At 45.3% G+C, this 25,513-nt stretch overlaps 1 protein-coding gene across 3 annotated transcripts in view; it reads right to left on the bottom strand.

The window, feature by feature from the left end:
- The window catches only part of MTF1 (metal regulatory transcription factor 1), a 60,054-nt gene that overhangs the window by 8,800 nt on the left and 25,741 nt on the right, over window positions 1-25,513 (bottom strand). For all 3 annotated transcript variants that reach the window (XM_002720705.5, XM_008273646.4, XM_017350212.3), the window contains exons 3-9: window positions 20,392-20,630; window positions 19,478-19,609; window positions 15,226-15,299; window positions 14,635-14,771; window positions 9,810-9,890; window positions 2,549-2,651; window positions 1,326-1,903 (exon numbers count right to left, since the gene is read on the bottom strand). In XM_002720705.5, coding sequence (XP_002720751.1) covers window positions 1,326-1,903; window positions 2,549-2,651; window positions 9,810-9,890; window positions 14,635-14,771; window positions 15,226-15,299; window positions 19,478-19,609; window positions 20,392-20,630 — 1,344 coding nt within the window. The remainder of the gene's footprint in view (window positions 1-1,325; window positions 1,904-2,548; window positions 2,652-9,809; window positions 9,891-14,634; window positions 14,772-15,225; window positions 15,300-19,477; window positions 19,610-20,391; window positions 20,631-25,513) is intronic.

The raw sequence follows: 25,513 nt of genomic DNA, 5'->3' as shown, positions 1-25,513 counted from the left end.
TGAGCCATGTGACGCTGAGCTACTTACTTAGCCTTCCTGGAAAAATCATACCTCTTCACTGGTAAAATCATACCTACCTCTTGGGACTGTTGGAATACATTAAAAAGTGCTTACTTAACAGCGTATGACATATAGGAAAACAGGTGCAGCAAAAACAAAAACAAAAACAGTGGTTGCTATGGAAGTAAGGGGAGGGGAGCAGAGATGGGTAAGCATCCTACAGGGAATTTTTAGGGTGGTGAACTAACTATTCTGGATGCTGTCATGGAGGTACCCAACATTCATCAAAACCTACAGAATTGTCCAACACAAAGAAAGAACTGGAATGTACACTATGGACTTTAGCTAATAATAATGTTATCAATAATGGCTTATCAGTGGTAACAAATTTGCCATACACTGTTCCACTATGTAACTGTTATACACACTGTTACACACTTAACAAATGTGCCACCCTGACAGAAGACATTAATAACCAGGGAAACCTGGAGTGAGGGTACATGGGAATTCTATCTGTTCAATAAAACCTAAAATATAATCTAAAAATGGTGTACGTAAAGTAATGACTGACATGTTACATACCTTGTAAACATGACATACATGTTTACAAGGTATTTAGTTATTAGCACAGTAGTCCTTACACAGTGAGGACTCAATAAATAACTATTATTTTTAAATTAGCATTATTATCATCACTTGGTACCTGACTGCTAATACTAACCTTCTTTTAGGCATTCTACGCTGTCTTACTAGAATGTACATTTTTATGAAAAAAGATATCCTGTTTGTCTCTTTGTATCCTCCCGAGCATCCAGTGTGGTATCTTGCAAACACCAGGTGCTTAAATACATGCACACTGCTAGATCTTGTCTAGAGCCATCCTGACCAAACCCTTAGAAACAGGCTCTGGGGCGGGCTCTGGTAGCTCACATGGTTCCCGGGCCTTGGTCCCATCTGACTGGGTCATGCCAGCACCTCCTGTCAATCCGACTGCTCAGCCTGACTGCCTTGCAGATGACCTCATTTCCTGAACCTTGGCCTCTAGAGCTGTTGATACGTCCCTGCACTAGCTGTGGCTATTGGAATGTCCATGAAATATCCGATCAAGCCTCTACTGCGAGGTAAACCTAAAAGTTGTTTCTCTGCCTCCTTACTTTAAGGATTCACCATGGCATTCCCTGAATTGACACCACTCCATTACAGGAAAATGACTAAGAGGATTTCATGCTAGCCATTTCCTTTTTGAAGTAAAGGCCTCTGAACGTGTCAACTATGTAAATAAATATACTCCCCCCCAACCTGGTACATTTATACCTAATACTTACAATTTGTTCCTGGTTTTGTGGAGAATTGGTGGCACCATTTAATATCCACTGTAAGTTCTGTTCTCCCATGACCAGGTTGGACTGCAGGATGGCCGTGCTGGGAGTCGGGGTGATGGTTATAGTGGGATTACTAGTTAGGACAGAGTTGGCACCCAGGGGCAAAGTCTGGACCATGGCCGGCAGGGGCTCAGTAGTACTTTGCGGTGGGGCTGGTGCTGCTGTGGCTGACGCAGAAGCCCCAGCAACAACAGAGAGTCCTGGGACGATGGGCTGCGGTGCCTGGGGGTGCGGAAGAAACTCTTGATGATTAGCAGCAAACTGCGTGCTGTGGGGAACAGGCACTTCTGGAGGTTGTAAGAGAGCAGGGGGGTTGCCAAATGCAGCTTGCTGGGAACCAGTTCCCAGGGAGGGAGCAGGCGGAGGAGCAGACGGAGCTGAGGCTGGTAGCAGAGGCTGAGGTGGCTCGGAGATGACAGGCTGCAGTAGAAGTGGAAGAGATAAAGATGCTGAATTTCCTGTGGGTGGCGGAACATCACTGACTGACTCTGCATCACCATTAAAACTTTCAATCAAGGCAGCTGGCAAGAAAAAGAAATAGAAATGTATATACACATCCCGAGCCTCACAGGAGCCACAAAAACAGTCATCATGGGCTAAACAAAAGACAGCTCAAGTCCCTTGGAGTCAATTCCTTCATTGCTAGCAGGCTGGCTTTCTGTTTTTCTTATTCTGACACACCTCCAGTCAAGGTACCAGGTTCTGTGATTGACCTCTTTCTAAATATGAAGTAGTATAGATTTAACCATAAAAAAAAGGCATCCTAAGGTTTTTCTAGAAAACAGACTAGACCAGGAATATACCTTTTTCTGACATGAGCAGGGAATACACCACTACTGTGGAGCTTCATGGACAGACTGTCATGCGCACAAGGGATGATTTACACACGTGAAGCTGGGTTCCTGGGTGCTATCCACATAGGAACATCTCATCAGAAGAAAAGGCTCACAGCTTCTTCCATTTTTTTAGAGCCAACAAGAGACTATGAGAAAAGGAGACCCTCTTCTTCAGGAGCAAAGGAAAGTCAATCAAAAGGCCCTTATCTTCTGACCTTTCCCAGAAAGCTGGCTGAAGTATCTCACTGTCCCTGTCATTCAGGCTGTCAATGTGTGTGAATTCCCCTCCCAGTGCTGACATGTGACAGCAAGACAGTCTGGCCAACAAACCTGTCTGTTGAGGATCTTCCTGAATTGCTGCATCATCTGAATTCTGGAACATTGATTTAAAGATGGTTGCTGGTGAAACTGTGCTGAGGTCCTGGTCCTGTGTCTGATGGGGAGAGACAGACATGAGACTCACCACCACAGGAAACACACGAAGCAGCAGGGCTGCTACACATCCTGCTTCTACCTTCTATTCCAATGTGACATGTATTTCCTTAAACCTCAACTAAACGAAAGATTAGGTCCTCAAATGCTCTGAAACACGAGTTGGACAACTATGACTTGCAGGTTGATTGCTAATTCTTTAAATAAAGTTTTACCCAAACACAGAAACCTTTCATTTATGTATTGTCTATGCTGCTTCTGTGCTACAACAGAGTTGTGCAGCTGTGACAGAGACCACGTGGTCCACAAAGCCTCAAATATTTTACAGTCTGGTTCTTTATTTGTTATTATTCTTTTTAAAGACTTATTTATTTGACAGTTAGAGAGAGAGACAGAGAGAGAGAGAGAGAGAGAGAGAGAGGGGAAGGAGGGAGAAGAGGAGGAGAAATGGAGGAGAGGAGAGGGGGAAATAGGGAGAGGAGGAGAGAGAGACCCAGCATCCTGAAACTCCCTGGTCCTTTGTTTAGAAAGGCTGACTCACTGCTTGCAATGCCAGCCTCCCTCACTGGAGTACTGGTTCAAGTCCTGGCTGCTCCATTTCCAATCTAGCTTCCTGCTAATGCACCTAGGAAGGGAGTGGAGGATGGCTCCAGTACTTGGACCCCTGCACCCACGTGGGACAGCAGGATGGAGCTCCTGGCTCCTGGTTTTGGCTTGGCCCAGACCTTGCTGTTGCAGCTATTTGGGGCGTGAACAGAGGATGGAAGATCTCTGTCACTCTGCCTTTCAAATAAATAAGTAAATTAAAAAAAAAAAAGTTTCCTTATTCCTGCTCTAAGAGACCAAATCCACATGAAATTGGACTATATATAATATCATTATTACGGTCTGAACATGTTTTGTCCCCAGCGAAACTCATGTTGGAGTTTAATCTCTGTGAGGTACTGAGCGGCCAGAAACTAGGGTGTTTAAAGGCAGGCTTTTGGGAGGTGATTAGGATCAGATGAGGTCATTAGGGTGGAGTCTCAGGATCAAATACCAGTAGCTTTAATAAGAAGAGGGAAAGACCACGAAGTACACACACCTGTCTCTTGTCCCTTACTTTAAAGCCTACTGTGGTATTGTGTTATTAGCAACAGAAAATGAACCAATATAATTACCCTGTAACTTGCTTTTCTTACATAATAAAATAGTGTGAGTATCTTCCAAGGTCGTTACTTAGTATTTATGGTATTTTAATATATACACAAGGCAAGAAAACAATACAAAGGAACATACAACAACTCACAATAGTGATAGTCTTACACTTAAAAACAGATGAAGGTGGAGGACACCACAACACAGGGCCTGGCAGCACTAATAAAATGACTATTCCTCACTTCAGTCAAGGGAAGGAAGAATACTACAATTCTCTTATCTGCAGTCTACCTCTACCCCTGCGTTCAGAAGGACAAGTGTGACAAAGGCTTACAGAAGTCCAAGCAAGGGACAGAAGTAAGTGAAGCAGGGGGCAAGAATAGGGAGGCTACCACAGACTGGAGAGGATGCCCCAAGGCATTTGTTTATTTTACCTAAAGATTTATTTAGTTACTTATGTATTTATCTGAAAGGCAGAGTGAGAGACAGATAGAGGAAAGTCTTCCATCTGCTGCCTCATCCCCCAAATGGCCACAATAGCTAGGTCCAGGCCAGGCCAAAGCCAGGAGCCTAAAACTCCATTCAGGTGTCCCACATGGGTGGCAGGAGCCCAAGGACTTGGGCCATCTTCTGCTGCTTTCCCAGGCACATGAGCAGGGAGCCTGGCCTGAACCAGAGCAGCCTGGTCTCCAACCTGCGTGCCAGTATGGGATGGGGGCGTCAAAACAGGCAGCTTAACCCATGAAGCCATATCAGCCCCACCCTCAGGCAACTGAGAAGGGCTTCGCTGAATGCTGTCCAGGACTATACTGACCAAGGATTACCAGAGCCACGAAAGGGGCATTATTGGGATTTTTTAGAATTTTATTTGTTCAGTTTTATCTTACTGGAGAGAGAGAGAAAGAGCTTCCATCTGGTGGCTCACTCTCCAAATGCCCACAAAATGTGGAGCCAGGTTGAAACCAGGAGCCCAGAACTCAATCCAGGTCTCCCGCGTGGGTGGCAGGGACCCAATCACTTGAGCCATCCCCTGCTGCTTCCCAGAGTGCACATCAGCAGGAAGCTGAAACCGGAAGTGGAGCTGGGACTCAAATCCAGTCACTCTGATACAGGATACGGATCTCTTGACTGCTGTACCAAATGTCCACTCTCAAAGTTTGATTTTTAGATAAAATTCTACTAATTTATAAAACGACAATGAAAACTTTCTAAGCACTGTATATACCAAACCAAAACCTATCTTCAGGCCAGATCTTGCCCTAGTGTCTGCTAGCGTTTCAGGGTCACTTGAGAACAGTTCTGCTTCTAGGATGGAGAACTCAGGGCTGTCCACCTATCTAGAGGTCAAGATGAAAATGCTCTCTGAAACCAGGAGGGGGCCAATCCCTTTAGCATGATTTCATCTGGAAAAAACAGAGGGAAGTCCAGTGATTCTGAATGCCAACATGACGGAAGCAGAAGGCAGAAACCTCCGTGCAATGTCACCCAGAGAGAGTTAAGCCTCACCGTGTGGCTTTCAAACCTTCCTTGTGACACAAAGAGATAGATACATTTTACTATATATACACAAACATATATTTTCCAATTACACGCCTATCCATATGTGTAGCTGAAACACAGCTTACCCTTCCTATATGCAATGTCGCCAGATATTTTCTGTTTATGTCTTTGAAATGCTGATTGCAAACCACTATTTTATAATCTAATGAAGTGCTGAAATCCAGGTTGACAGACAGTGGGCTCACTACCACTAAGCTGCATGCTTTGCAACTTCCTTGTGGTCATTATTTTGTTCTACTTGCTAATAAATCACCATCAACGGTAACACGATTAAAAAAGAATGGGCTTGGGGCCAGGGCTATGGTGTTGCGGGTAAAGCTATATGGGCGCTGGTTCAAGTCCCGGATGCTCTTCTTCCGATCCAGCTCTCTGCTATGGCCTGGGAAAACAGCAGAAGATGGCCCAAGTCCTTGGGCCCCTGCACCAGTGTGGGAAACTTGAAAGAAGCTCCTGGCTCCTGACTTCGGATTGGCATAGCTCTGGCCAATGCGGCCATTTGGGGAGTGAACCAGTGGATGGAAGATTCTCACTCTCTGCCTCTCTGAAATTATGCCTTTCAAATAAATGAATCTTAAAAAAAAAAAAAAAAGTAGTGTTCATAGAATGGATCCAACCCAGAAAACTATCCAAAAGCCTAAGAAGAGAAAGAACCAAGTGTAGCATATTCATTTAGTGTTACAGAGTTCAACAACAATGATGATCTGTAACTATGAGCAAAAACATGGGCTGATTTCTTAAACATAACATGGGGAGAAAAAGACCTAGACCAAGTATACAATCAAAATTACAAAAACCCAAAACCAGGACACTGATCTTCACTGTTAGAAGTCAAGACAGTGGTTATCCTCAGGGAGAGAGAATGGCTGTTGAGGGCTTGGTGGGTTGCAGGGCTGCTAGGTACACTGTTTCTTGAGCTGGGTACTGAACACACAGGAATGATAAATTGTGATGAGTCATCAAGCTCTGTATTTGACACATGAGCTTTTTTGTGTATATATCACACTAGTAAAAATTGTTTTTTTAATTAAAAAGAAAAGTTAAGTACTGAAGCCACTCCCAGGTTTCAAGCAAAACTTCTGGGAACACAGTGAGTGAGAACAACTCTCCAAAGTAGAGGAGATAGGAACAGGCTGAGTTCAGGGCCTGGAGCAAGGAGCAAAGAGCAGCCAAAACACTGAGAGCTGTGTGGGACCAGGCTGGATGCCAGAGCTCAGTGGGCCATTCCCTAGCAGCTTCAACCATCCTTTAACAAAAGGCCGGAGTGAATCAAAGTTCATTGCTAAGACACACATACACATATGGTAGCTAAGAAATACTTAAAAGGATTATTTCATACAAATTTACCAATTGATTTTAATAAGTTCTCATTTTTAAAAAGCAAAGCAGGGGAGCCTGCAACGGCTGGAGCTGTGCCAATCCGAAGCTAGGAGCCAGGAGTTTCTTCCAGGTCTCCCACATGGGTGCAGGGGCCCAAGGACTTGAGCTATCTTCCACTGCTTTCCCAGGCCATACCCCTGAGAAGGCTTCCTTTTTTTAAGTACTTAATGTCCCCATATACCAGGTTACCTTCTCTGGTGACCCTTAGGCTCCAGAAAGCCCCTCAGTCATATGTAACAGTCCTGGCCAGACAGCAGACTGTTAAGTCACTTAACATATTACATGTTAAAGAATATTACACCAAGAAATCTTAGGTTGGAGGGCTTTTGAAGGTCACCATTGTAGAAATTTCATTGAGAACACTGTGCACTTACTCCTCATGTAGGATCTCTGTCCTTAATGTGCTGTACATTGTGATCTAATGCTATAACTAGTACTCAAACAGTATTTTTCACTTTGTGTTTTTATGTGGGTGCAAACTGTTGAAACCTTTACTTAATATATGCTAAACTGATCTTCTGTATATAAAGAGAATCGAAAATAAATCTTGATGTGAATGGAAAGGGAGAGGGAGTGGGAGGGGGAGGGTTGCGGGTGGGAGGGAAGTTATGGGGGGGGTGGGAAGCCACTGTAATCCACAAGCTGTACTCTGGAAATTTATATTCATTAAATAAAAGTAAAAAAAAAAAAACTATTTGCTACTTACTTACTTATTTGAAAGGACAGAGGGAGGGAAGGAGGGAGGGGGAGGGAAGAGAGAATGATATCTTCCATCCACTCATTTACTCATAAATGGTTTCAATAGTCAGTGCTAGTGCAGGCTGAAGCTACAAGTGAGGAACTCCATCCGGGTCTCCCAAGTGGCAGGAACTCAAGTACTTGAGTCATCATCTGCTGCTTCCTAGGCTTATCAGCAGGAAACTGGATCAAAGTGGAGCAGTGTAGACTCAAACTAGCACTCCAGTACGTGATGTTGGTGTCTCAAGCAGCGGCTCAACCCACTGTGCCACAAAGCCCACTCCTCCAGGTTACCTCTGCTTTCTGTGGGTGACTAACCAGTGTCCCATAGGATACACAACACATAGTTGTGCTTTATATGTAATCCAGCATTTATAGCTGTTTTCCATGGGAGGGTTGCTCTCATAAGAGCAACTCCACCATTAGAGGACAATCCAGGTCTTGGGGCACTTCTCTGAGAGTGCACTTCTGGGGTGGATATTTGGTACAGTAGTTAAGTTCCCACTTGGAACACCTGCATCCCATATTAGAGTAACTAGGTTTGAGTCCTTGATTCATTTCCTTAAAAAAAAAAAAAGATTTATTTATTTATTTGAAAGGCAGAGAGAGAGGTCTTCCATCCGCTGGTTCACTCCCCAGATGGCCGCAATGGCCAACATGAAGCCAAGAACCAGTTCTGGAGCTTCTTCCAGTTTTCCCACATGGGTGCAGAAGCCCAAGGACTTGGGTCATCTTCCACTGCTTTCCCAGGCCATATCAGAGAGCTGAATCAGAAGTGGAACAGCTGGGATTCAAACTGGCACCCATATGGGATGCCTGCACTGCTGGCGTCAGCTTTACCCACTACGCCACAGCAATGGCCCCTTTGTTCCACTTTCAATCCAGCTTCCTGCCAACACACACCCTGGGAGGTAGGTAGCATGATGACTTAAGTACTTGAGTCTCTGCCACCCATGTGGGGAACCTGGATTGAGTCCCAGACTCCTGGCTTTGGCCTGGCCCAGCCACAGCTGTTACAGGCATTTGGGGAGTGAACCAGTATATGAATGATATGTCTTTTGAATAAATACATTTTAAAATGCACTTTTAGACACTATTGCTAGACATACTGACTCAGTGGGCATGGAACATTTCCACCTGACTCATGCAGGCTGTCCTCAAATATGCAATCTTTAGAAGACTCATGGAAGGGGCAGCACTGTGGTGCAGGGGGTGAAGCAGTACCTTGCAATGCCAGCAGCCCATATGAGGGCTGGTTTGAGTCCTGGCTGCTTGGCGTCTGATCTAGCTCCCTGTTAATGCCCCAGGGAAGGCAACTTATATCAGCCTAACTGATTGCGCTCCTGCCTACCACATGGAAGACCTGATAGAGTTCTGGGCTCCTAGCCACTGTGGATATTTCAGGAGTGAACCAACAGATGGAAGATCTCTCCCTCTAACTCTGCCTCTCAAATAATAAATATTTAAAATAAAAAGATTCATGGAAAATGCATATTATGAGGAAACTATGCATGAATCTCAACTTTTCTGCACCAAAATAAACTTTTAATTCAATTTTCCATAAATTTTTCAAAGTACTCCTAAACCTTCCCATTACACTTATTCATTATGTATATAGTCACAGAAAATCTAGCATAAGCTGTATTTATTTACAAAAAAGGGACAAAAACATCCAGACTCAAAATCAGTGTTAGCATCACAAGAGAAGGCTCAGATTCTCGGGAAGGAACTTATACAAGCTCTGACTCAACACAGGGTTCTATAACTACCATCCCAGAGCAACAGGAATGGCAGGAAAGCTTAATCAGCATGAAGCAAGCAATCAGGTAAGACAGAATGTCTCTGTCTTCCAGTGGAGGCCTGTACAGGAGCTTCCCTTCCAAAACTCAGTGGGGCGAGTTTAAGAGGGAAAAAGACTAGACCTGGTCCAACAGCAGGGTCTGAGTAAGTGCAGAAACTGAAATTCTGCCCTCATCTTACAGTGCTAGACTTTAAGTTCCTCAAGGGCAAACCATACCTACTACCACAATGAGCCCAGCACTGGCACAGTGCATGATGAAGCAATCACTCAATAAATATTTGTCAAGTGAATAAAAAAAGAGTTTCTAGGGTCAGAAGGTTATCCAGTGAGTAATGTGGGCCAAAACGCTTTAGGCATCAGAGAGAACAACCTCTTCTGGTCAAGAACTCCTCTCAGGAGAAGGAAATAAATATTAAATGGTCAGGGGTTAAATAATAAAAACTAGAAGACTTCAAAAAGACTGGTCTTCTTCAATTTAACTGCCAAAGGGAAGTTCTCAATTCCTGAATCTATCTTCCAAGCATCCATATCTTAATGTGTACTTACTCTACTGGAATTTTCTCCCAAAATTTTATCTTCTGCGGACAGAAGGCTCAAGGCATTCAGATGAAGTGAGTGATTTGTATCCTGTAAGAGAAAACAAAATTCTAATTAAATGACAAAATCAGGATTTACAGTAGCATAACATGTAATAATAATGCAAATATTTAGATGATCAGGTTCCAAATGTTTAGATGTCACCTGGATGGAATGAATCATCCAAAACAGGGTTAAGAACATTATTTCATTTTTTAAAATCTCCATATTCTTAGAAGAACCTCTCACGGATAACCAGCATCCCATATGGGTGTTGGTTTGAGTCCCAGCTGCTCTATTTCCAATCCAGCTCCCTGCTAACGCACCTGGGAAAGCTGCGGAAGACAGCTCAAGTACTTGGGCCCCTGCATCCACATGGGAGACCCAGATGAAGCTCCTGGCTTCAGCCTGGCCTAGCCCTAGCTATGATAGCCATTTGGGGAGTGAACCAGTAAATGGAAGATCTCCCTGTTTCTCCCCCTCTCTCTAATTCTGACTTTCAAATAAATAAATAAAGATAAGACTATGTAATGACTCACGCCCAAGAGTAACAAAAGCTATGAGGATATGAAATTAATTGTATAATCAGTGTCATCGTTGAACAAGTGATTTCACATGATTCACTGGCTATTCACATGAACCTACTGTGCCTAAATTAAAAAGCAAACTTTATCACAAGTATGAAAACAGAACAGCACAGTAAACACAGGGTTCAGTACTCCTGGAGTTTTAGGCGTCCACTGGGGGTCTGGACCATTTCCTTTCCGATAAAGAGGGACTTCCATATTCATCGAGCGTCTACTATGTATTAGGTACCATTTCAGGTCCAGGGATGCAATAATATACAAAACAGAGTTCCTACCTCTACACAGCTTACATTCTAGTAGAAACAGAAACAAATATATGCACAGTATGCAAGATGGTAAGTGCTATGAAATAAGAGGAACAAGGAATGCTGGGTAGGAGTTTCTCTTTCATTCAGGGGTGGGGAATATCTGGCCCACAGGCCACATGAGGCCTGAGAAAGCATTTGCTTTGTCCCTGTTAAAGCAATGGGCCAGCGCCACGGCTCACTAGGCTAATCCTCCACCTTGCGGCACCGGCACACCAGGTTCTAGTCCCGGTCAGGGCGCCGGATTCTGTCCCGGTTGCCCCTCTTCCAGGCCAGCTCTCTGCTATGGCCCGGGAGTGCAGTGGAGGATGGCCCAAGTGCTTGGGCCCTGCACCCGCATGGGAGACCAGGAGAAGCACCTGGCTCCTGGCTTCGGATCAGTGCGATGCGCTGGCTGCAGCGCACCAGCCGTGGTGGCTATTGGAGGGTGAACCAACGGCAAAGGAAGACCTTTCTCTCTGTCTCTCTCTCTCTCACTGTCCACTCTGCCTGTCCAAAAAAAAAAAAAAAGCAATTGCAGGCAGGACTTGAAATTCAATAAAGCTATAGCAGGCTAAGTTTTAAGTTAAAAACGTTGCATGGCCCACGAATGATAAATATCCAAATGGCTCTTGGCAGAAAAAAAGATTTCCTACAGCTGCATTAGATGGCTTCTGTCATGAGAAAAACAGAGTTGCTCTTCACTAAGATGGGAAGACTGTAGGAGAAACAGGTCTGGACATGTTAGCTGAGATGAGCAGATGGTATCTGGGTGGAGATGTGGAGTAGGTGGCTGCATATGCCAAGACTGGAGTTCAGGGAGAGGCCCAGGATGGAGGTACCACCATGGGACGCAAAGGAAAAACGATGGCTTGTAGAGCTCAAGACTAAAAGACATTTCCATCTGCTGGAGAATGGGCAAAGACCAGAGGTGAGGTCTGAGGACTGGGCACTGGGGTACTCTAATGCTGGCAGCTAAATTATCCTTGGATTTTTATAAAAATGAGAAAACTGACTACGATTTCATAAATGAAGCTTAGCAGAACATTTCTCTCAAATTTTAATACATTTAAACTGAGCCACAAAGAAGTCACTTGCCTAAGGTCATGTGTTCTGCAAGGGAGCTTGGATTTGAACTCAGGCAGCTGTAGCCCACAGCCTGTTCTTACAAATAACGTTATTTTGTCTTTTATGACACCAACGAAAGAACTGGAGTCTAGAATCAGACTATGTGCCTAAATTAGAATAACTGTTAAGTTCTGGATACCTAAGCAAGTTATTTAATTTCTCTTTCCCTCTGTTATCTTTGTCCGTAATGGGAAGGATACTAGTAGTACTGACTTCTGGAGTTCTTCTGAGCAGGACAACCCATATAAAAGCACTCAGCACAGTGCCAGGCCCATATTCAACACTCAATAAATGGTAGTTATTACTAATAAAACTGGAGAGGAGAGGGTCCTTTTTGAAAAAATATTTTTTATTTATTTGAAAAGCAAAATTTCAGAGAGAGAGAGAGAGAAAGAGATCTTCCATCCACTGGTTCACTCCCAAATGGCCACTACAGTCAGTGCTGGGACACACTGAAGCCAGGAGCTTCTTTTGGGTCTCTCACGTGGGTGCAGGGGCCTAAGAACTTGGGCCATCCTCCGCTGCTTTCCCAGGTACATTAGCAGGGAGTTGGATTGGAAGTGGAGCAGCTGGGTCTTGAATTGGCACCCATATGGGGAATGGGCACTGCACGCAGACGTTTCACCCGCTATACCACAGTGCTGGCCCTGAGAGAAGTCCTTTTAAAGTGGCCCTCTATTGTTTAATTAGTAGCCACAGAATTAGAGTCCATTGAATCTTCAAAAATCAAAAATTATTCTATGTTCTTTAAGAACCTGATCATTCAAAATGGGGATAGTGAACATGCAATTCTAAAGTTCAGGGAGAGACCAGGCTATAGACACCAATGTGAGGGCACAGCAGCAAGACAGTTCAAGCAGTACAGATCAAGTTTGTGATGAGAGGAGATTCTCTCCACTGGAGAGTGATCGGGGCGGTACTATGGTGCACTGGGTTAAATCTCAGCCTGTGGCGCCAGCATCCCAAATGGCACCCGTTTGAGTCCTGGCTGTTCCTCTTCCAATCCAGCTCTCTGCTATGGCCTGGGAAAGCTGCAGAAGATGGCCCAGGTGCTTGGGCCCCTGCACCCATGTGGGAGATCCAGAAGAATCTCCTGGCTCCTGGCTTGGATTGGTGCAGCTCTGGCCATTGCAGCCATTTGGGGAATGAATCAGCAGATGGAGGACACTTCTCTCTGTCTCTCCTTCTCACTGTCTATAACTTCACCTTGCAAATAAATAAATAAAAATCTTTAAAAAAAATGATCAGAAATCCAAGGAACATGGGCTGGTACAGTGTGGTTGTGGTTGTGAAGATAGGACAAGGTGCCAGGAAGCCCACTTAGTAGTTTATTACAATAATCCATGCAAAAAAACTATAGTGGATTGAATGAAGCAACCAGAAGAAGTGATCAAATTCTAAATAAATTGTCAAGGAAGAGCTGAAAGACTTTATCTATAAAATAGTAAGATAATAAAGGTACTCAATTTCTGGGTTTGAAAGACATCACATTAAAACTAGTAACAGGGGCCAGCGCTGTGGTATAGCAGGTAAAGCCACAGCCTGCAGTGCCGGCATCCCATATGGGCACTGGTTCAAGTCCCGGCTACTCCACTTCTGATCCAGCTCTCTGCTGTGGCCTGGGAAAGCAGTAGAAGATGGCCCAAGACCTTGGGCCCCTGCACCCATGTGGGAGTCCTGGAAGAAGCTCCTGGCTTTGGATTGGCACAGCTCTGGCCATTATGGCCATCTGGGGAGTGAACCAGCAGATGGAAGACCTCTCTTTATACCTTTACTTCTCTGTAACTCTGCCTTTCAAATAAATAAATAAATCTTAAAAAAAAAAAAAATACTAGTAACAGCAGGGGCCAGTGCTGTAGTGTAGTAGGTTGGGCCACCCCCTGCAGTGCTGGCATCCCATATGGGCACCTGCCTGTTTGAGTCCCAGCTGCTCCATTTCTGATCCAGCTCCCTGCTAATGTTTCTGGGAAGGCAGCAGAAGATGGCTCAAGTTGCTGGGACCACGCACCCATGTGGGAGAACTAGAAGAAGCTCCTGGCTCTTGGCTTCAGCCTGGCCCAGCCCTGGTCATTGTGGCCATTTGTGGAATGAACCAGTGGATGGAAGATCTCTCTTTCTCTGTCTCCCCTTCTCTCTCTGTAACTCTGCCTTTCAAATAAGTAAATAAATCTTAAAAAAAAAAAAAAAAAGTAGTATCAGTAAATTTATCCCAAGGTCTCTCTGGAATGGAGCTGAGGGGTGGGACTGGAAGAATATGGACAAGGGGCTTGGTAAAGAACAAAAGAAAAAAAAAAGCAACACTGCCTAAAACTACAGAGGCATGTTCTGTGGTTCAGAGTCGTAAGCCAGTGACTCTCAAACTTTCTGGTATGTAGACAGATCAAAAGGGCAAGGGACCCTCCAGACTTCCTGGATCTCCAAGGATGGGTTCATCGCTGTGTGAAGCAATAGTAATTTGCATTCCAACTCATGTATGGCTTTGGCACTTCACAGTTATGAATAAGAACATAACAGTATCTTAAGAGATTCTGGCTAACCCTGTGAAAGCCATTCTGAGACCTCTGGGTTCAGGAGCACCTGATGGAATGAGGTGGAGGTGAAACACACTAAGCACAGGGGGCCTGGTGGAATTTCTTGCTTCTACCACCCCAAAGCAAAAACATAGATCTTGACCCCGATTTCTTCCTTCTCACTAACAAACATAAAGAGAAGACATTTTAACCTTTTATTGCTATGCACAAACAATTGTTCTTCTGTGGTGCCCAGATCAAAACAAGAGACAAGAACACTGCACACCTCTGATCCATTGTGTTGTGGAAGTGCATTGCATGAGTGTCCTTTGTTATCATGACCTTTCATGTGACTTTTGAGACTGTACTGAGTGCTGAATGTTTTCTCACAGCCATTACTGGGGCAGAAGAAGGGTCTTTCACCTGCAAGAATGACAAAGGAGGTTAATTTTATCATAAAGTCATTGTACTGGATTAAAAAATCTACCTTTCCCTAACAGAGAGAAGTAAATGTTCTTATGAGTATTTGAGTAACAGATGTTAAAAAGTTGAATAAATGACCTATTAATCATTTCAGACCTAAAAGTTAACATGGAGCAAAGCACGGGGACTGGCCCGCTCCTGGGAAGTTTAGAGAGAAGATTAATTTCTTCACAGGTGCTTCCTTAGAGTCTTCTCTGTACTGGCGTCATTCCTGAAGACTGGATTCCTAAATCCAACCTTTAGATTTTTTTCACTTCTGAAAGAAACTCAAACATTATAGCTGACGCCTATGCCGATAAGGCTCACTCTCTCCACACAGCTCTACAGGTCTCAACAGAAACACAGTTACAGACGCGATGAAGGTTAGGGTGAAAAAGAGTTAGCCTGCACTCACCAGTATGTGTACGGACGTGAGTTTTTAGGTGGTGGCTTGCTGCAAATGCTTTTCCACAGCCATCATGATCACACCTAAATAAGTTGTTGAAGCAAAGTGAAACAGGAGTTACTAGTTAACAGACCTTCATCCTTAACATCACCAAACACAAACTAAAACACATGTTTAGGACACTGGGGCTGGCTGTGGCACAGTGGGTTAAGCTGCCAATATGATGGCTCATATGGGCCATCATCCCTTATGAGCACTGTGGTTCAAGTCCTGTTTGCTCTACTTCCGATTCAGCTCCCTTTTAATGTACCTGAGAAGGCAGCAGATGATGGCCAAAGTTCATGGAAGCCTGGGATGTACTTCCAGGCTCCTGCTTACAGCCTGGCCCAGCCCTGGTCACTACTGTCATTTGGGGAGTAAACTAGAAGATGGTTCACTCTCCCTCTCTGTAACCCTGCCTTTCTATTTATTTATTTATTTATTTATTTGACAGGCAGAGTTAGACAGTGAGTGTGTGAGAGAGAGAGAGAGAGAGACAGACAGACAGACAGAGAGAGAAAGGTCTTCCTTCCATTGGTTCACTCCCAAAATGGCCACCATGGCTGGTATGCTGATCCGAAGCGAGGCGCCAGGTGCTTTCTCCTGGTCTCCCATGCGGGTGGCAGGGCCCAAGCACCTGGGCCATCCTCCTCTGCCTTCCCGGGCCACAGCAGAGAGCTGGATGGAAGAGGAGCAACCGGGACCAGAACCCGGCACCCATATAGGATGCCAGCGCCGCAGGCAGAGGATTAACCAAGTGAGCCACGGTGCCGGCCCCAACTCTGCCTTTCAAATAAAGAAATCTATTTTATTTTGTTCTATTTTATTTTTTAAGTATTTATTTTTATTTATTTGAAAGGGAGAGTTATAGGAGGCTGATGCTATGGTGTAGTGGGTGATACGCCACCTGTGGTTCTGGATCCCATGTGAGTGCCAGTCCAAGTCCTGGCTGCTCCACTTCCAATCCAGCCCCCTGCTAATGCACCTGGGAAAGCAGCGGAGGATGGCCCAAGAGTTTGGGCCCCAGCATCCACATGAGAGACCGGGAGGAAGCTCCTGGCTCCTGGCTTTGGATCAGCCCAGCTCCAGCCGTACAGCTAACTGAGGAGTAGACCTGTGGATGGAGATCTCTCTCCTCCCTCTGTAATTCTGCCTTTCAAATAAATAAATACATCTTTAAAAAAAGGGGGAGAGGGGGAGGCAGAGTTACAGAAAGAGGGGAAGAGAGAGAAAGAAGAGAGAGAGAGAGACGGAGAGAAGGAGGAAAGGAGGGAGGGAGGGAGATATCTTCCATTTGCTGGTTCACTTCCCAAATGGCTGGAATGGCTAGGGCTGGGCCAGACCAAAGCCAGGAGCCCAGAGCTTCTTCCTGTTCTCCCATATGCATGCAGGGGCCCAAGCACTTGGGCCATCTTCTGCTTTCCCAGGCACATTAGCAGGGAACTGAATCAGAAGTGGAGCAGGGGCCAGTGCTATGAAGCAGCAGGTTAAAGCCCCAACCTGAAGCGCCGGCATCCCATATGGGCGCTGGTTTTAGTCCCGGGTGCTCCTCTTCTGATCCAGCTCTCTGCTAAGGCTTGGGAAAGCAGTAGAAGATGGCCTAAGTCTTTGGCCCATGAAGGAGATCCAGAAGAAGCTCCTGGCTCCTGACTTTGGATAGGCTCAGCTCCGGCCGTTGCAGCCATTTGGAGAGTAAACCAGTGCATGGAAGACCTCTCTCTGTTACTCTTTTAAATAAATTAAAAAAAAAAAAAAAAAAGTGGAGCATCATCTTGAACCATAAATCTTAAAAAAAAAAAGATTGTTGAGGACACTAAGACCAGATCAGTGTCTCTGGTTTTAGAGGTGTGAGAAGGGTAAGTCCTGGGTAAAGGAAGGTGGCACAGCTGCAAGTAGAGGGAGCCAAGAGCCCAGGACAAGCACTTCTTGCCTAATAGGAGAAAGGTAAAGCACAGGCTGAGGGCCCTGTCACCAAAAACTTTCTGAACAGAACTCCACTGACAGCAATAGTCCATATGGAAAATCTACTACTAGTAAAACACTGGGACTATAAAGAGAGGGTAAAGAGTCCCTTATATATGCATGAGGTTGAAATGTAACATTAGATTAAAATTAGAACAGATAAACTGTAATGACTACAATCTTCAGTTATACCTTTTTCTCTTGCTTTCTTGATAACCAAGCTACACGTGATCCTCCTGTCCTCAGGACTACTAAGACATTTATTATCTTCAGGTCTCCTTTATGGCATCTCTCCTTTGAATCTTATTTATCTGTCACCTCTCCTCCCAGACTGCCAACTCTTGGAGGGCAGAGTCCATGTAGCTAGTCACGTTTGCTGTGCTCCTTGCACACAGCAGACAGTCAGTAATTACATATGAATGTTATTTTCTTATAAACTCTTATTTTTTTAAATAGAAAGCTTTTCTAGGCCGGTTTTGTGGCTCACTAGGCTAATCCTCCGCCTTGCGGGCCGGCACACCGGGTTCTAGTCCCGGTCGGGGCGCCGGATTCTGTCCCGGTTGCCCCTCTTCCAGGCCAGCTCTCTGCTGTGGCCAGGGAGTGCAGTGGAGGATGGCCCAGGTGCTTGGGCCCTGCACCTCATGGGAGACCAGGAGAAGTACCTGGCTCCTGCCATCAGATCAGCGCGGTGCGCCGGCCGCAGCACACCAGCCACGGCGGCCATTGGAGGGTGAACCAACGGCAAAGGAAGACCTTTCTCTCTGTCTCTCTCTCTCACTGTCCACTCTGCCTGTCAAAAAAAAAAAAAAAAAAAACAAAAAACCACTTCTCTAAAGCATTTTCATTTTTAATTACATATAGTCATCATTGTATCTGAATACTTACCTAACATTCAAGAAAAACTAGCAGTTTTCAACGTCAGAAAAATAAATGCATGTAACTAGATAGAAATCAGCAGCCTATAGGAGAAAAAAATAACCTAACTTTCACAGCCTCTGTAGCCAACAAGAATCTAACTGCTCTTGCCTTTAAAGGGATCATGACTCAGTAATGCATCTGTAATTTAAAAACACAATTCCATTTAACTGGTGTCTAAGAGTTGACTTTCCCTGAAGACTTCTAAATTGCTTCTAAGTGTCCTGTGAGGAGATGAATGATTTGAGAATGGTCAGGTAACATATTGGATGCCATGAAGATAACAGCACTATCTACTACCAAAATTTAGGGGATAACTTATACTCTTTATTTCATAAAAAATGTCATATGATCATCCCCCAACTATTTCTGAACACCCACTGAGTACCTAGGTGGTGCAATGTGCTATGCATAGCTTAAACATGTACTATTAAATACACATATTTATATATCTGGACACACATACATAAAAATGGGTGATCTTGGCCGGCGCTGCGGCTCACTAGGCTAATCCTCCGCCTTGCGGCGCCGGCACACAGGGTTCTAGTCCCGGTAGGGGCACCGGATTCTGTCCCGGTTGCCCCTCTTCCAGGCCAGCTCTCTGCTGTGGCCAGGGAGTGCAGTGGAGGATGGCCCAAGTGCTTGGGCCCTGCACTCCATGGGAGACCAGGATAAGTACCTGGCTCCTGCCATCGGATCAGCGCGGTGCGCCGGCCGCGGCGGCCATTGGTGGGTGAACCAATGGCAAAGGAAGACTTTTCTCTCTGTCTCTCTCTCTCACTGTCCACTCTGCCTGTCAAAAAAAAAAAAAAAAAAAAAAAGGGTGATCTTGTATGTGTATCTATCTATATATATATACATGACATATTACAAAGCAACAAATGAACAGATAACAAAATACAATATCTGCACCACTAACCTAAACATTCCCACAGCTCATCTCCCTCTTGTCCACACCTTGGTTTTAAGGTAGGTGTCCTTCCTCTGTGCTTAATGCACTTGGAGCATCTCACAGCCTCAAAAACTTCTGTGAACTTGGAGTTCTTTTCCATCAGAGTAAGCTTTTAACTTGCCTGTTGGTATTTCTCTAGTACTAATAAAAGGACCTACTACCTAAGTACATATCAACAAATGTTTAAAACAGAAAAAAAAATGAAGCAAAATCTACAGATGTCCATGGAATCTGCATTCCTTTGTAGTAGGCGCAGGCATCCTGGGTGAGTCAACACTACCAAAGACAGGACTCGTCAAGTGAGTTTTCTGTCTCCTTTGAAAAATTTCTAGAGCATATCAAGATACTCAGCTGAAACCTGGCTAGCGACAAGCAGAAACCAGTAAAACCTACCGAAATGGCTTTTCTCCTGTATGGGTTCGAATGTGCTTCCTCAGATCACTGAGTGTGGTGAAGTACTTGCTGCAGCCTTCAGATTCACAGTTAAACGTTTTCCCTGTGTGAAGCCTCTGATGTGCTTTCAGCCTGCAAAACACCCCAGAGACATTCCCTTTGTCACAATGCCCTGCAGAACCACTCCAGGCCAGCTGAGTGTGCTTCAGGTTCAAGTACCGAAGAATTTTCTACACCTGTAATGTGTTAGTACCCAAACTTTTTTGTCAAAAGAGAAAATTAGGAGAAGTAAACAGCACAGTGGTATGAATGTGACTCTAGAGATAGACTGCCTGGGATTGAAATCCTGGCCCCACAATCTCCAGGCTGGAGGATCCGAGCCAGCGACAGCACCTCTTTGTGCTTCTGTTCACGTATCAGCTGTTGGGAGGATCAGCACCTAGAAAATTGCACAGTACACAATGAGTGCTTTTTAAGCCAATATTTCTGTTGTTTTATACCCAGTATCGAAGTCTAATATACATCTCCCAATCCAAGAGTGAAAAATGAGAAAAGGCTACCAAATGGGATACTCCCTATTTTTCAGGCTAGAAAAGAGTTGTATTCAGGGTAAGGTATGGAGAAAAATTACAGAAGCCTTAGTACAACAGCTGTGAGCCAAGAGGAGGCACACTCCATGCTGATTACCATCCCCAGGCCAGAATGTCACTCCAGGAGACGCACATCTAAATTCGCATGCACTACCATTTTTACCCAACTCAGGATATGGCATCGTAAAGTAGCAAGCTCCTCCAGTGGGTTATAACAGCTGGGTTTAGATGTGCTCTTTGAAGTTCTGAAAGTGAACCTCCCTCCTGCACAGGCAGAAAAGAGCTTTGCAGTCACAAGGTCAGAGCAGAGCAGAGGAGACTGACCTGTACAGCGTGTTGAACGCCTTCTCGCAGCCCTGTACATCGCACTCAAATGGCTTCTCCTTCGTGTGTACCCGCACATGGATCCTGAGGCTGTAAGAGGTGAGGAAGGCCTTGCCACAACCTTCCTGATTGCAGACGAAGGTGTACTCTCCTCGATGAGTCTTCTGGTGGGTGCGCAGGTTGCCTGCTGTGCTGTAGGTGCGAGGACAGCCCTCGAAGGTGCACTGGTACCGCTTTACCTGGCAGACAGAGGACACCTTGTTGATAGGAAAGAAGAACTATCTGTGGCTTAACTTCCCCTGTGTTCACCTCCCAGCAGATGTGGATGATGCAAATGGGACTTCAGCATACACACAGAGGGGCTGGTGCTCTGGTGTAGCAGGTAAAGCCGCCTCCTGCACTGCCGGCATCCCATATGGGCGCTGGTTTGAGTCCCAGCTGCTCCACTTCTGATCCAGCTTAATGCTATGGCCTGGGAAAGCAGTGGAAGATGGGCTAAGTCCTTGGGCTCCTGCACCTGTGTGAGAAACCCAGAAGAACCTCCAGGCTCCTGGCTTAGGATCAGCTCAGCTCTGGCCATTGCAACCATTTGGGGAGCGAACCAGTGGATGGAAGACCTTTCTCCCTCTGCCTCTGCATCTCTGTAACTCTGCCTTTCAAATAAATAAATAAATCTTAAAAAAAAAAAAAAAAACTAAACACAGAAAACAACCTTCAACAAAGTGAGGAAACCTTCCTGTTATCAAATCACACTTGGATAACACATAATAAATAACAGAGAAGAGAAACGTGTGGTGTGTATGTGTATGTGTGTGTGTAGATGAATATTCCAAATGAAGGTGACAGATAATCTGTCTCTCCAACTCTGCTTTTCAAATAAATAATTAACCTTAAAAAATAAAAATAAAAGTAACAGATATTAAAATGACCTGTATTCAAATAAAATCTTAACTTTGCTTTAAGGTTTCATTAAATACTTAGTCAACTCTCTGGCATTATAAGAGTACTTCAAAAAATAGATGAAAATGGAATTAAAATATAAGTACATTTTAGTGCAAAAGTTTTGAAATCTATGTAGTTTTTGTCATAATACATATTTTCTATGAACTTTTTGAAGACCCCTCATTCGCATAGACTTCAAGTTGTGGTATTATTTTTAATTTACTTTTATTTATTTGAAAGTCACAGTGGCTAACAGAGACAAAGAGAAATCTTCCATCCACTAGTTTGAAGATCTTTCCAACTTCCCATAACAAACTCCTCAAATACCCATAACAAACCAGGGCTGGGCCAGGCCAAAGCCAGGAGCCTGGAACTCCATCCAGTCTCCCACATGGGTGTTAGGGCCTCAAGTAATCAAGCACTGCATTCTCTGAGTGGAGGATGTGTTTTGCCTACCTGTTTATTTTAAGGGATGAGCTGAAAAGATGGTCCTCAGACAAACCTGGAAAAGGCATCTATTACAGAAAAGGGAACAGCACGAGAACGGCCCGAGAGCTGAACGAGTGCTGGCCCAGTGAACCATGAACACCTGCAACATGTGAGACAGAAGGAGAAGAGAGAAAAACAAGGCAAGGCCTCCTTAGTTAAGACTCCTTAGTATGAGAACTGGGAGCCATTGAAGGTTTTAACCAAGACAGTAACACCATCAGATCTGGGGTTTGGAGAGATTACTCTGGTAGCTTGTGGAGGATGGAGTGGAAGAGTAAGACAGTGGAAGGGACAGAAATAAAGAGAAGAGAGAGAACAGTCCAAGAGAGATGAGAAGAGCCTGAACAAGGAAGTGGCAGTGCACATCCTAAGAGATGAATTCCAGAGAAAGTAAGAGGGAGAAATGACTGGCTGTCATGACAGCTGTAAGCTGAGGAATGGAGGGGTGGAGAGGCAAAGCTGAGGTGACCCAAGACCATGGCCTGGATGACAAGACAGAAGGTCCAGCTACTAATGTGGGGCTGGATGCAGGGGGGTGGTGGTAAGAGAGAGATGACGAGTTGAGTATGAAGTACTGCCAAGAATTCCAGGTGGAAATGTCCAATAGAGAGTTGGACATATAGGCTGCAAGCTAAATGGAAAGTCTATGGCGGGAGATTTTGGTTCACAGATGATGATGATGATGATTATTATAAGCTGACCTTACCTGTACATTAAAGCAAGCTCAGGTTCAAGCCCTAGCTCTGCCACATACTGTGTAACTGTAGGAAAATTACTGTAACTCATTAAGTTTCAATTTCCTTATTAATAACAAGAAGGAAATAACATGTTTTTAGAGTTGTTGTAAGGATTAGGAATAATTTGTGTGAAGCACTGTAACATAGTTGACTGGGACATAGCAGGTACCCAATAAAATAACAGCTCTTGTATGAAGAGAAGGACAGAGCCCCTACAAGTTACCAGCATTTAACACACCAGGAAAAGAAAACCCCCTGCTGAGAAGGCAGGAGAACTGGCTGGGGAAGCAGGAAGAGAAGCAAAGAACACCCTGAAGCCAACAGAAAAGAGGTCTCAAGGAAAAGGGCATGAAGAACATATGGCCTATCATAGCAAATAAGGAAGACAGGACAGGCGAAATGACAGGATCCTGCGGCTAGGAATTCACTGATGACTCAGCAAGACTAGCTTTCATGGACTGCTGGAGGCAGGAGTCTGGATGAGGGTGAATAAACGGAAGGCTAGGTGTAGGCAGAGCAGGGACAGGCAGCAGCAGCATGAGGGACTTGAAGTCGAAGCTGGTTTTCCAGCTGGCTAGTTCTTGAGCATATCCAGAGGGAGAAAAGACCTGGAAGAAGGAACAGAGGAGGAACACAAAGAGGACAGAGGGAGAGAGAGGCCTCAGGGAGGAGGAGGACATTCCGCCGCAGAGGAGATGGAGAGAAGGATGGGTGAAAACTGAAGGGTGGATAATTCTGTAAAGGGCCAAACAGTAAGTATTTTAGGCCTTGTGGCCATATGGTTTTGGGCACAACTACTTAAATGCCACTGCGTGTGTGTGTGTGTGTGTGTGTGTTCATTTTTCATTTTCTTGAAAGGCAGCGCAAAAGAGAGAGATGTGTCTTCTATCCATTGGTTCACTCCACAATTGGCTGCAACAGCCAGGTCTGGGTCAGGCCAAAGCAAGGAGCGAGGAACTCTCCATCCTGGTCTCCTATGTGGGTGGCAGGGGCCCAAGCACTTGAGCCGTCATCTACCGACTCCCAGGATGCATTAGCAGTCAGCTGGATCAGAGTAGCTGGGCCTCAAACCAACTTTATGATATGGATACAGGTATCCCAGGCAGTGACTTCACCAACGTGCCACAAAGCCCACTCCCTATCACATGTTAAAGTAGCCATGGACAACACAGAAACTAACCAGCAAAGCAGTATCCCACAAAATAGAAGTATGGACTCTGAAATTTGAGTTGCAGTGTTATTTTTTTCTTTGATTTAAAAAATCATTTAAAAGTATAAAAAGTGGGAGGCAGTGGGTGGGTTCACAGTGAGCTGATGAGGTCGAGTCACACGTTTATGGGAGTTGTTACAGAAGACTCTTTTTTTTTTTTTTTTTTTGACAGGCAGAGTGGACAGTGAGAGAGAGACAGAGAGAAAGGTCTTCCTTTTGCCGTTGGTTCACCCTCCAATGGCCGCAGCGGCCAGCGCGCTGCAGCCGGCACACCGCGCTGATCCAATGGCAGGAGCCAGGAGCCAGGTGCTTTTCCTGGTCTCCCATGGGGTGCAGGGCCCAAGCACTTGGGTCATCCTCCACTGCACTCCCTGGCCACAGCAGAGAGCTGGCCTGGAAGAGGGGCAACCGGGACAGAATCCGGCGCCCCGACCGGGACTAGAACCCGATGTGCCGGCGCCGCTAGGCGGAGGATTAGCCTAGTGAGCCGCGGCGCCGGCCACAGAAGACTCTTAAAATGGCAAATGACTTGCATTTCACAACAAGAGATGCAGAGACCTCAGCCACCTTCCCAATGCAGTATTCCATAGTACGTGAGAATAACTGCGGGGCCAAAGGCCAGCCAGGTGAGAGAGTTGAGATGTCTTCCTTTAAGACAGACAAGCATGGCCATGCCGAAGCCTATCTGGCTGGTACTGGCTGGGAAGAAATATGAAGTTATCTGCCCATCAACTCATAATATGGATGTCCTCAACATCAACAGGAACGACCTCTGGGTGACGGGCATCCAGACTGGGTACCTACCACTACCCCAGGATGATGGGGAGGGTGAGCCCTTTGACTCTCTGAGGGAGACTTGGCAAGGAGGCTGAGCAGATGGATGATAGTGGAGAGAGCCTGATTAACAAGCAGCGCACCATGTCAGTGGAGGCAGCTGCTGCAGTCAAGGCCGTGGCAAAGTAACTGGCTCCCAGGGTGGTGGTGGTGCTCTGGCCTGGCCCCGGGCTGGACTGCTACACAATTTCCCTGGCATTTTATTTTGCTTTTTCCTATGCCCTCCATCTTTCAGGGAGCGCCTGTCCTTCACTAATTCTCTTGGCCAGGAGTGAGCAAGCCATGACCTTGGGGAAGTTGCCATCCTTTCTCTTTCCACTATAGTCCTGGTTGGGGAGAAAGGGTGGGTGCTGCTTGCGGTTTCATTTTTTGTTTGCTGATTTACTTCAGTCTGGATTCAGAGAGCTGTGGATTCTGGTAAATGGTCTTCGTGCCCTTACCACACTCATCCCTGGTCTGGTCTCCTGTTCCCCACAGCTCTTTCAAGCACCACCACCACCACAGATCAGGGAACAGCCCCCACCCTGTAGGCAGGGAGGGAAGAGGAGTAAAGGGAGGGCCCTGCCCCTTCCTCAGGATTCTGGGAGGGCCCTGACTCCAACAGCTTCACCTTTTCCTGCAGAATCTCTCTGACATATTAAATCAAACCTGCATAAAACTATAAGTTCAATATGAAAACAAAAAAAGAAAAATGTAAAAACCATTCTTAGCTCATGGCCATACGAAAAAACAAGCATCTGAATGATTTGACCTGTGGGCCATAGTTCACTAATCCCTGAAACCTGTTGGGGTGGGGACGGGAGTGGCCCTGACCCCTCCTCGACCCACCCACCCCACCCTCCCTCACATCTTTCCAAATCCTATTGTGATCTTACACAAGGCTTCAGGCTCCTTAAGCAAGTATTCTCTC

The sequence above is a fragment of the Oryctolagus cuniculus genome, chromosome 7, assembly GCF_964237555.1.
Source record: "Oryctolagus cuniculus chromosome 7, mOryCun1.1, whole genome shotgun sequence".
In the NCBI taxonomy this organism is placed as follows: Eukaryota; Metazoa; Chordata; class Mammalia; order Lagomorpha; family Leporidae; genus Oryctolagus; species Oryctolagus cuniculus.
This window is presented reverse-complemented; position numbering and strand designations above follow the sequence as displayed.